We start from the raw sequence: 12687 nt of genomic DNA, 5'->3' as shown, positions 1-12687 counted from the left end.
AGCGTCTCTTGCGTGAGGGGGCGCCGCGCTTCTCCGCATCGGCAGGGAGGCAGGGCCCGAGGCGGCCCAGCGCGCAGGCGCCGACCTCATGCTGAGCGCCGTGGCCCGCGCCGCCGTCCGCTGCGCTCGTACACCCCGGCCACCCGAGGCTCGCACCGCCGCCACTGCAGCCGACATGTCCCGGGGCCCGCGGGCCACCTCAGGCTCCCCGATCCGGCCCGCCACCGTGCTGGGCACCATGGAGATGGGGCGCCGCATGGACGCGCCCGCCAGCGCCGCGGCAGTGCGCGCCTTCCTGGAGCGCGGCCACACTGAGCTGGACACGGCCTTCATGTACAGCGACGGCCAGTCCGAGAGCATACTGGGCGGCCTGGGGCTCGGGCTGGGCGGCGGCGACTGCAAAGGTAACTTCTGGCGCCCGCGCACCGACCGCCTGTCCTCTCCATGCACCGTGCAGTGCAGACCCGTCCCGCAGGACGCTGACCCGACCCCAGCCACGCGCCCGCCGCGGTCAGGGCCGACAGCTTCGCCCCGCCCCCGGGGCGCCCACCTCCCCTGGCCATCCCGCAGCTCTGTGAACCCCCCGCGCCTCAAGTCCCTTGCACATCCAGCCCCGACAGCTGAACAGCGCTTTATGCTGACCACCTTCCCCCTCCGCTTCCTCCGCTTCTTCGTCTGGGGATTGCAACTCGGTAACCCTCGAGCCTGATCTAGTCCTTGGCTTCCTACCCCAGTGCACCTCTCTGCGGCACTGGTCTCCAGAGGTATGCCGTACCCCTCTCCAACCCTGCCAGGTGCCCATAACCGGTCCCCAGGCGCTCTGCCTATGCCCCTCCCCATGGTCCTCAACGCCCATGCGCTCACCGAGAGCCCTTTTCTCATCCAGGTCTTTCATCAGTCCCTAGACTTTGCTCTGTTCAGTTGGCAGTACCCCTGGCTCTCTCAGGGAGAGCTGTAGCATTGCCGTAGACCGGGCTGGGGGAGCAGGGGTGGTGGGGTAAAGAGTGGGGAGGCGTGAGAGAGAGGGTAAGGCATTTCTGTCCACTCTTGTAGCCCTATTGCCAGCTTCTTATGGAGCTATAGAAGGGAAAGTGTCTCTAACCCACCCGCAGGGAGCTCAGAGTCTAGTGGGGAAGATTGAAGCAAATAATTGCAGAGGAGCGTAGAAGAGGAAGCACTTTTAGGGAAGGCATGATGGGGCCAGACAGAGGCCCTAGGGAAGGCTCAGAGAACACTGAGGCTGGGCCTTCGAGGAACAACAGTAGTTGCTGGGCAGAGCATGAGTCAAAGGGTTATGAGAGGCTGAGGGCATAGCTGTGCCAAGACTGGTGTAAAGATGGCCAGGAGACAGGTGTGCTTGAGCGGAGGATGTGAGTGTGGAGGGACAGTCCATCAGCCTGATGCCATTGGAAGTACCTAGGAGGGTGCCTGGCGCATGGTGGGACCCAGTGAGGTCAGCTGATACTATTACTACCACACTCTGCCTCCTCTTTTCCATCCTGAGACTTTCTTCCCAGCCCTTGTGTCAGGGGCGTCCCCCTCTGGGTCCTCCTTAGATTCATAGCTTGGTGGATCTGGAGGAACAGACTTGGGAATGTGCATCTCAGACCCACACTCTCTAGTTCACCTGGGTGCCTCTCGTGACTAATGAAGATTTTATTTCAGAATTGGTTTCTCCCCTTCCAGTCCTTCCCTGCTTCCTTCTTTGAGGCCAGGCACTCACAGAGTCAAAGTCCTCAGGTCAGACCCGAGGCAAAGTTCACACCAAGAATGCAGGGGGATTGAGAAATGTGGGGAATGGAAAAAATCTGGACGAGAAGCTGAGAGACTTGGTCTCTCCAACATCCAAGTGGTCTGATGACTCCCTCCCCTCTGGATTACTGAGTTGCGTTTGCCAGGTATGGAAAGTGCAGAATCCAGAGAGCCAGCGTTCTTTTTTTTAAATATATAAATTTATTTATTTATTTATTTTTGGCTGTGTTGGGTCTTCATTGCTGTGCGCGGGCTTTCTCTAGTTGCAGAGAGCGGGGGCTACTCTTCGTTGCGGTGCGCGGGCTTCTCATTGTGGTGGCTTCTCTTGTTGAGGAGCGCGGGCGTCAGTAGTTGTGGCTCTCAGGCTCTAGAGCTCAGGCTCAGTAGTTGTGGCGCATGGGCTTAGTTACTGTGCAGCATGTGGGATCTTCCCTGGCCAGGGCTCGAACCTGTGTCCCTTTGATTGGCAGGCAGATTCTTAACCACTGCGCCACCAGGGAATCCCCCAGAGAGCCAGCATTCTTTATAGCACTTCCAAGCTGCTTGCGTGTCAGAACACTCTCTTGTTCTCATGGGGAGTGTGTCTCTACAGTGGATATGTGGATGTGCACGCTTCCGGGAGTCTGGAAGGAGAGGGGGGAAACTGTCACTGCCTTCTGCTCATTTTGCCTTCTACTTCTCTCTCAAATGGATCTGCCAGTGGCTATGTTCAGCAGCTGCATCTCTTTCCGGAATTCCTGCAGCAGCCTCTTTACTTGTCCCCCTGTCTTCAGGCCTGCCCCCTCGACGTCTCTCTCTATACGGCAACCAGAACGAACACAGCTGACCAGTTCACTCATAAAACCTTTGAATGATGGCATTTGAGAAAACCCGTTGGGATTAGGTCTGGACCCCCTTCTCTTGTCTCATGTACCACTGCTTCCTGCCTGGAGTTTATAACTCAGAGTTGCACGTATGGCCGTCACGTGCTGTGCTTTCTTCCCTTTGTGACTTTGTCTAAGTTCCCATCCTTTGCTTCCCACCCTTCCCTGTTGGCTGGGACTCTTCTTTTTTTTTGGCCGTGCTGCACAGCATGCAGGATCTTAGTTCCCCGAACAGGGATTGAACCCATGCCCCCTGCAGTGGAAGTGCACTGGACCACCAGGGAAGTCCCAGGATGCTTTTTTGGAGACTCAACTTGTGGGGTCAGGAAGCCCTCCCTGGAATTCCCAGGTTGGCCACATACCTCTCCTCTGGGCTCTACTGCACTTACGTATTGTAACATCACCTTCTAGCTTGTGACCTCCTTGAGGGCAGAAATTGAGTGTGTTTAGTTCATCTCTGTGCACTTGGCCTCTACTACAAGGCTTGACACAGCTAGCAGTTTGGTGACTAATAATATAGCAGCAGTGGACATTGGGAACTCGCACATGAGACATTATTGAATCCTCATGCTCTCCCTGTGAAGACAGTTCCATTGTTATCATCCCCATTTTACAGATTAGATAATTGAAACTCAGAGAACTTAAGTAATTTAGCCAGGGTCACATGGCTAGTAAGTGGTCACAATAAATTTCTTAACCATTACATTCTTCCCACAAAGTGAAAATCGCTACCAAGGCCAATCCCTGGGAAGGGAAGTCACTGAAGCCTGACAGCCTCCGGTCCCAGCTGGAGACGTCACTGAAGCGTCTGCAGTGTCCCCAGGTTGACCTCTTCTATCTACACGCACCAGACCACGGCACCCCTGTGGAAGAGACGCTGCGTGCCTGCCACCAGCTGCACCAGGAGGTGAGGGTGGCCCCCCAGCTCCTCTCCTTGGCCTGTCGTTGCCCAGGAGAGCGGAGGCTCCAGGGCTGTCCCAGAGCAGAGCCGGGGACAGACCCCACTCCCAGGGTCCCCAGCCAGTCTCTCCTTCCTGGTGTTCTGGGCTACAGTGGGTTCTGACCTTGGCCTCTCCCCCACAGGGCAAGTTTGTGGAGCTTGGCCTCTCCAACTACGCTGCCTGGGAAGTGGCCGAGATCTGTACCCTGTGCAAGAGCAACAGCTGGATCCTGCCTACCGTGTACCAGGTGAGGCCAGGGCTGCAGAGGCCTCTGTCTCCTGGGGGCCTGCGGATCCTGGGTCCTCTTGGCCCCTCCCACTCCCCCCCAATCTCCCCACCACCACCCCGTGCCCTCTCCATAGCAGCCACTCCCCTGCCTCCCCTGCTCACGGCCTGTAGATGGCTCCCGGGTACCCTCAGCCCAGCCAATAAGCGCCTGCTCTCCGGCCCAGGTTCCCCTTCCTGCCTGCTTCTCGCTCTGCAGTCAGCCTGGAACACTCCTCCCCGCTTCTCGTGGGAACGAGTGCCCAGGTCTCACTTAGATGCCTCTTCCTCTGGAAGCCTTTCCCAACAGCCCAGCAGGGCCTCCCATCTCCAAACCCTATCTTCATACATTGAGCAAGTATTTGGGAGAATCTGCTATGATCACCGAACCCACCTTTATGTGATCACCTGACCTCTGTCTTTGTTTTGTTTTGGGGTTTTTTTTGGGGGGGTATGCGGGACTCTCACTGTTGTGGCCTCTCCCGTTGCGGAGCACAGGCTCCGGACACGCAGGCTCAGCGGCCGTGGCTCACAGGCCCAGCTGCTCCGCGGCATGTGGGATCTTCCTGGACTGGGGCACGAACCCATGTCCCCTGTGTCGGCAGGCGGACCCTCAACCACTGCGCCACCAGGGAAGCCCCTGTCTTTGTTTTTAACTTGACTCTAACATCTCTTGGAAGCAGAGACCTTACTAGATACGCTGGTGTTTGGGAACTCAGTGTCCAGCACACAGCTGGTGCCTACAGATATGTGTGGAATGACATATCCCGTCCACTGTCCCTTCCTGGGGCCCAGCAACATCTCCCCATCACCCAGCCACCACTAGTGATGTTGGAAATCATTGCTGAAGTCCTGGGCAGGTTTTGACTGAAGGTTTTTGTAGAAGACTGGGGTCCCCTAACCCGTGCACCCTCTCCAGCTGGCCCTTCTGCCCGCAGGGCATGTACAACGCCACCACCCGGCAGGTGGAGACAGAGCTCTTCCCCTGCATCAGGCACTTTGGACTGAGGTTCTACGCCTACAACCCTTTGGCTGGTATGGGATATGGGCTGCTGTGGGGACGGGCTCCCCTCCCAGGTCCCTGGGGGCATTTCTGGTCCTGTTTCTCCCTATTCCTGACCCGGGGGATACCCGGCCCCAGACCTGGGAAGCAGGGAGAGGTTTGACAGGAGGCTGGGCTGGGTCCTCCATCCCTTCTGGGTCCCCCACCATCACCCCCACTTCCGGTCCAGAGCAGCCTCTGGGAGCAGTGCCAGGGGGTCTGATTACAGCCTTCCCGCAGGGGGCCTGCTGACCGGCAAGTACAGGTATGAGGACAAGGACAGGGAACAACCTGTGGGCCGTTTCTTTGGGACCAGTTGGGCAGAGATCTACAGGAATCGGTGAGCTGGGGATGGGCTGCCTCAGGGTGGGTGGAGTGGGGGGGCGGTCCCCTTTATCTGAAATGGAGGAGTTCTAGGCTGCATTCCTGGGTCTCCAAGCCATCCCTTGCTGCCTGGACCTACCTCTTTTGATTCCTAGAGGAATTATGAAGCCCTCTATAGGGTTTCTTCTTGTTTTCTTGGGACCTCCGTGAGGAATGAGGATCCCTGGACCTTATGCCAGGTCTTCCAAGTCATAGCTTCTCCCTGAGGAGTGCTCATCACCTGCAGATAGAGAAGGAGAGGGCCGTGGATGGAGGCTCAGCAGTCCTGGGGCCGAGTCATACCCCTGTACTTGCTGCCTATTTCCCTAGGTAAAGTAAGGGCAGGCTTTGAGTTCTCAGGGGTAACGATGTCATTGAGGTCTCTGGTGAGGGAACCAGCCTCCTGGGTGTTTCAGTAAAGCAGGAGACCCATTGCTAGAGGGGATACCAGCTCCTCCATGCTGCAGGGTTGGGGTGAGCGCAGCTGTCCTGTTTGACTCTTTGGCGGTGGCCCCCAGTGTGACCCCATGGTCCTGACCCCTGTGCTACCCTGCCCACCTGCTCAGCTTCTGGAAGGAACACCACTTCAAGGCCATTGCCCTGGTGGAGAAGGCCCTGCAGGCTGCGTATGGCCCCAGCGCCCCCAGCATGACCTCGGCCGCCCTCCGGTGGATGTACCACCACTCACAGCTCCAGGTAACGTATCGTCGCTGGAAGCCCCACTTCTGCTCCCTTCGGGAAGCCAGCATTACCTTCAGGTGATTTCTAAGTAGTTTTTCCCTCTGAAATTTCTCTTTGTTCCAGTTTTCATGGCAGCCTTCCTGTTGTTCTGAGTAGCTGTCCAAGTGCCAGGCCCTATAATGAGGGCTTTACTAACATGGATTGAATTATTACCTAGGCCTGATGAAGTGTGATTATTCCAGTTTTACTGATAAGCAAACTGGGGTTCATACAGCTGTGAAAGGGATAGAAAATTATCACAGATTTGACTGTAAAACCCACTGGTCTGGCTCCTCTGGGGGGAGGTGGGGTTTCCCTCTGTCTTTGGTGTCCCCTGTCTTCCTGGCTAAAACTTTTCTCCAGCTTCAGCCTTACCTAGTTGCATAGTCTCTGACATGTATATAGTAGGTTTTCAATAAGTGGGAGCTAAATGCTTTGCATAATTTCTCATTCCCATAGCCATGCTGAAAATTGAGAAGATTTGAGTCTCAGGGGGGTTAAATAGCTAAACCTAGTTTACACAGCTGCTGAGTGGCAGAACTGGACTCTGAACTTCGGTCTGAATGAGGATGAGCCGTGTGGCAGCAGGAGGAAAGAAGACAGGGTTTGGGGTCACATAGTTACAGTTGTTGAAGGTACCTTAAGTGCTTTCTAGAACTATGTAGAGTATATATATATATATATTTTTTTTTTTTTTTTTTTTTTTTGCGGTACGCGGACCTCTCACTGCTGTGGCCTCTCCCGTTGCGGAGCACAGGCTCTGGACGCGCAGGCCCAGCGGCCATGGCTCACAGGCCTAGCCGTTCTGCGGCATGTGGGATCCTCCTGGACCGGGGCACGAACCCGTGTCCCCTGCATCGGCAGGCGGACTCTCAACCACTGCGCCACCAGGGAAGCCCTAGAGTATAAATTTTAAAATCAAGTCCTGGTGGGGGCAAGGCTGTGGGTGGAGTGGGGGGAGCGTGTGTGACTGGGGTCACTGTCGTGCGCTAGTGTGTTGACGTCTGGCCATCTCCCCCTGCAGGGTGCCCACGGGGATGCGGTCATCCTGGGCATGTCCAGCCTGGAGCAGCTGGAACAGAACTTGGTGGCCACTGAAGAAGGGCCCCTAAAGCCAGCCATCGTGCAGGCCTTTGATCAGGCCTGGCACCTGGTTGCCCATGAATGTCCCAGCTACTTCCGCTAGGCCCCAACACAGCTCAAGCTGCCCAAGGTTTCTTCCTTTTCTGTCACCTCTTCTACTCTCTCACCCTGGCCGGTCTTTGCCTTAAGCTGATTTAGCATGGTCTTTCTCCATTGTCTGGATCCATGCATTATTTTTCTAGATCCCTGCCTCACTCCCAGTTGCCTTCACAATGTGTAAAGGCTGAGGCTGAGCCCTGTTCATGCATTTCCCATCTGAATAAAGCAGGCACTTGACCTGGCTGTAGCCCAGGCCCGGAGTAAAGCCCACAAATTTGTCTCCTCAGCTGCTTACGACTTGTTTCCACCCTGCCTGGAGGCTTCCTGCCAAAGGGGTAGAACCATGAGCTGGAGTCGTCTAAAGGCAGAAGCAGTGGGAGGGTCTCCCAGCCTCCTGCCCTGAACCCAGCCTAACCCCTCAACAGCCAGGCTGCAGGTGGCCCTCACACTTCTACACGCAACAGAAGAAAAGAGGGTCATATACCCTGAGGTAGATTTTCTCTCATTCAGAATTACCTCATTAAATACTTAGAAATGGAATAATTTGGGCAAAAACCTACCGTTAGCGTCACCATGAAGAAGAATAAAACCTTCCAGGATGCTGTTGGACATTTTAACACACACTCATTTCAGCAGCAGCTTTACTCTTAGCTAAAGCCTCCTGTCTTCTGGTCTTCCATAGATTCTCAGCTCTGCTGCTGGGCCTCCTTCTGGTGGGAGTGGGCGTGGGCAACCAGGACCCCCGTTTCCCTCAGCAAATCCCTACCCCAAGTAAGGGCACCCAAGTCTGGAGAAGAAATGAAATCCCGGGTCCAGTGGTTGCTGTTTGAACATTCTCAGGGCAGAAAAATCACACCCTGGGCGAAAGGTAGGGTGTGGGCCAGGCAGCAGCAGTAGGCAGCATTTGGACCAGTCTCTTCAAATGATGAAAGGGGCTCAACCTAGAAATGCAGACAAAACCACCAATCAAAGACTGTTCAAAGGAAAGTCCTATTTGCCTTCTAGAAGGAGACACCTTTCAGATGAAGTTTTATTATTTAGAGTGAAACACCCTCCTTTGTCTTCACCCATAATAAAATGGATGTTTCCCCAAGTGGGGTGATATCAGTTATTACCCCACTCATATTAATAATAGTATCAGTTATTGTTGTACAACAGGCCACCCCAAAATTGAGTTGCTTAAGATGACAAAATCTGAAATTGACCTAATTAGATTCAGTTCAAGCCCTATCAAAACCCCAGCTGGATTTTTTTTTTCTTTTACAGAAATTGGCAAAAATTTTTAAAAATTCTTATGGAAATTCAAGGGATACAGAATAGCCAAACAAATTTAAACAAGAACAAAGTCCTCCAATTCCTGATTTCAAAGCTTACTACAAAGCTACAGAATAAAAGCAGTATGGGACTGGCATAAGGGTAGACATATAGCTCGATGGAACAGAATTGAGAGTCCAGAAGTAAGTCCATAATAGCTAAAAAATAGAGACAGCCAAAATGTCCATCAGCTGATGAATGGATAGATAAAAAGTGGTATATCCATACCATGGGCTATTATTTGGTGATAAAAAAGAATGAAGTAATGAAACATCTATAATGTGGATGAACCTTGAAGATGTTATCCCAAGTGAAAGATGACAGTTCCCAAAGACTTCATATTGTGTGATCTGATTTGCGTGAAATGTCTGGAATAGGCAAATCCATTAGAGACAGAAAGTAGATTAGTGGTTGCCTAGGGCTGAGGGGGGGTTGGGAAGAAATGGAGATTAACTGATAACGAGTACAGGTTTCTTTGGGGGGTGATGAAAATGCTCTAAAGTTGATTGTGATGGTTGTACAATGCTGAATACACTAAGAAAACAAAAAACATTGAATTGTACACTTTAAATGGGTGTATAGGGACTTCCCTGGTGGTGCAGTGATTAAGAATCCACCTGCCCATGCAGGGGACACAGGCTTGATCCCTGATTCAGGAAGATCCCACATGCTGTGGAGCAGTTAAGCCTGTGTGCCACAACTACTGAGCTTGCACTCTAGAGCCCGTGAGCCACAACTGATGAGCCCACATGCCACAACTACTGAACCCACGTGCCACAACTACTGAAGCCTGCGCGCCTAGAGCCTGTGCTCCACAACAAGATAAGCCACCACAGTGAGAAGCCCGCACAGCACAACGAAGAGTAGCCCCTGCTCGCTGCAACTAGAGAAACCTCATGTGCAACAACGAAGACCCAATGCAGCCAAAAATAAAAATAAATAAATAAAATAAATGGGTGTATAATAATGTGGATTATGTCTCAATAAAGCTGTTTTTTTTTTTTAAAAAAAAAAACCACACACGCACACAGTCATTTAGCTCAGAAGTCTGCTGTTTGGCAGGGCTCAGTGGGGAATACTCATCTGTTCCCCTGTGTCTGAGAAGTGCCATTACAGCTGGAGGCTAAAATCACCTGCAAGCTAATTCACATGTCTAGCAATTAATGCTGATTGTCAGCTGTGGTCATCACTTACATGTGACCCCTCCATGTGGCCTGGGCTTCCCCACAGCATGTGCTGCTGGCTTCCAAGGGCAGGCATCCCTCTTGCCTCATGGAGGAGTGTCTGAGTTATGTTGTAAAAAGAGGATGTGAGAGAAACAGATGGTCATCTTTGGAAGATAAACTCTTTCTCAGGGAGCAATGGTCCTAAGTGGTCAAGTCAAGAAGGTGAGCCACGTGACTGGTCAGGAGACCTTTAGTCCCGAGTGTCTCCATCAGGGATGCGTCATCTGCTAGGTCATTTCCCATCTGTTAGATCCTTTCAGGGAGGATATCTCACACATATTTGATGGTCACTTGAATTCAGCCATTTCATTACTAAAGAGCTTTTTCTTTTTTCTTTTCCTTTTTTAATATTAATTTGTTTATTTTGGTTGCACTGGGTCTTAGTGGCAGCACGCAACATCTTTAGTTGTGGCATGCGGACTTACTAGTTGTGGCATACAGACTTCTTAGTTGCAGCATGAATGCGAGATCTAGTTCCCCAACCAGGGATCAAACCCAGGCTCCCTGCATTGGGAGCATGGAGTCTTACCCACTGGACCACCAGGGAAGTCCCTACTAAAGAGCTTTTTCAAAAGACAAAGGAACAGAGTTGGATCTGGAAAGTGACAAACATACTTAACCAACCTCAAGAACTAGAGACTTGTGTACCGTATAGAAGACCGGAAAAATGAGTTGGTATAGATTTTGTATACTCGAATCAATATGACAGGAAGGGGACTCCTGAAGTTAAAGGCTTGAGGGAGGGCATCTGGCTGACCTATGTACTTCCTCTGCATTCTGGCCTGCTTGTTACTAGTGGTTGTGATGGTTAATTCACCATGTCTCAAATTTGCATTCTGAATACATTTTAGAAGCAGTAAGGAAGGTCGGAATGTCAAGATCCTTAATTGCTTATGAGAAAATACATTTCTACTCCATAGGTTTTTATTTTTTAATTTTTTTAACACCTGTTCTGCCTCAGCACTCTTCTAGGTATAATAAAACAACCCTGACTTTCCCAACTTTCACACAAGAAGCTTTTTGAAAATCTGTATTGCTTCCCAAGAATCTTTCCAATTCCATATTGGAGAGACTTGTACTTGATAACAAATGCTCTTACTAGGGACATTAATAGTAATAATAAATACCAGTTGTTAAAGAATTTTCTTGTGGTTGTTATCAAAGTGGAAAATGGCATTGTAGGAGTAGAGAATGATCAATGAATATATAAGTAAATCAATATTCTGTAGTCTCATGATAATATAAGGAAAACTTAATTCCACTGTGGTCTGTATCAGAGGTCAGCAATCTTTTGTAAAGGGCCAGGTAGTAAGTATTTTATATTTTGTGGGTGTCAGTCCATTTGGGCTGCTAAAACAAAATACAACAGATTGAGTAGCTTATAAACAATAGAAATTTCTCAGTTTTGGAGGCTAGAAGTGCAAGATGAAGGCATCAGCAGATTTGGTGTCTGGTGAGAACCTGCTTTCTGGTTTATAGGCAGCCATCTTCTTGCTGTGTTCTCATTTGGCAGAAGGGGTAAGGGAGCTCTGTGGGGTTTGTTTTATAAGGGCACTAATCCCACTCATGAGGGCTCCACCCTCATAACCTAAGAATCTCCCAAAGGCCCCACCTCCTGATACCATCATTTTGGTGATTAGATCAACATGTGAATTTGTATAGTGATTGTTATAAGTGCCACCCAACCAATTAGTGGATTAGCTCTAAACTAACCCACAAACATTCAGTCCATATCAGCAGGCCATATGTTCTCTACTGCAGTGATTCAACTCTGCCTTTGTAGTGAGAAAGCAGCCACAGATGATAAGTAAATAGATACGGCTTTGTTCCAAATTTCCAATAAAACTTTATTTGTGAAAACTGGCAGTGAGTCAGATTTGGCCCATGGGCGATAGTTTGCAGACTCCTGGTCTATACTGTATGAATTGAATTACATAGTGATAGAGAGCTTCTAACAGTGAAATTGTGAGCCAGTTGCTCTCAAAATATGGTCTCAGGGCTGGCAGCATCAGCATCATTGGGGAACTTGTTAGAAATGCAAATTACTGTGCCTCATGCTTGACCTACTAAATCAGAAACTAGTGGGTGGGGCCCTGCAATTTGTTTTAAGCAGCGCTTCAGGGAATTCTGATGCACACTTGTTTGAGAACCACTGTTGGTTTTTAATTTAATAAGATTATTTTTAACAAACACTGTGATGCACAAAGATTTGTAAGTATATGGCCATTACAAAAACATGTTTATCTTCATTGTTGAACTTTATAACTGAATTTAAAATACCATTCACAGTAGTGTCACCTTCAACAAAAAGAACTTCCAAAAGCTTTACTTTGATTCCATGAATTGGGTGGAAAATTTTTAATTATTATTGGAATTGACTGATTTTCTATTTGAAGTATCTGACACTGATACAAAACTGGCATTATTTTCTATTTGTGAAGTATTTCTATTCTTGATACCACACATCAGCAGCTGTTGCTTTACTCCTCTGACATGCATAAGAAATCGTAGAATAAAAAATGAGCGAATTTAATTGAGAAGAATAATTATATAATTTAGATCAAAAGTTATACATGAGGACTTCCCTGGTGGCACAGTGGTTAAGAATCCGCCTGCCAATGCAAGGGACACAGGTTCGAGCCCTGGTCTGGGAAGATCCCACATGCCACGGAGCAACTAAGCCCGTGCACCACAACTACTGAGCCCGCACGCCACAACTACTGAAGCCCACACGCCTAGAGCCCATGCTCTGCAGCAAGAGAAGTCACCACAATGAGAAGCCTGTGCACCACAACGAAGGGTAGCCCCCACTCACTGCAACTAGAGAAAGCCTGCGTGCAGCAACAAAGACCCAATGCAGCCACAAAAAAAAAAAAAAGTTATATGTGATAAGAAAATGGACTGCCTACATTATACAAGATAAATCATCATCTTTCACAACTAAAGATCCCACATGCTGCAATAAGACCCAGCGCAGCCAAATAAATATTTTTTCAAAAAAGAAATCATCATCTTCTGAC

At 50.2% G+C, this 12687-nt stretch overlaps 1 protein-coding gene across 1 annotated transcript; it reads left to right on the top strand.

Moving 5' to 3' along the window:
- The first annotated feature begins 1 nt into the window (after nt 1).
- LOC132483613 (aflatoxin B1 aldehyde reductase member 4) lies at nt 2-7401 on the top strand. The gene is made up of 7 exons (XM_060089061.1): nt 2-404; nt 3335-3522; nt 3699-3803; nt 4759-4855; nt 5103-5202; nt 5792-5921; nt 6970-7401. The coding sequence occupies exons 1-7, from the start codon at nt 89-91 to the stop codon at nt 7129-7131; spliced, it is 1098 nt and encodes a 365-aa protein (XP_059945044.1). The 5' UTR covers nt 2-88; the 3' UTR covers nt 7132-7401.
- The last annotated feature ends 5286 nt before the right edge of the window (nt 7402-12687 follow it).

Source organism: Mesoplodon densirostris, chromosome 2, assembly GCF_025265405.1.
Source record: "Mesoplodon densirostris isolate mMesDen1 chromosome 2, mMesDen1 primary haplotype, whole genome shotgun sequence".
NCBI classification, from domain to species: domain Eukaryota; kingdom Metazoa; phylum Chordata; class Mammalia; order Artiodactyla; family Ziphiidae; genus Mesoplodon; species Mesoplodon densirostris.
This window is presented reverse-complemented; position numbering and strand designations above follow the sequence as displayed.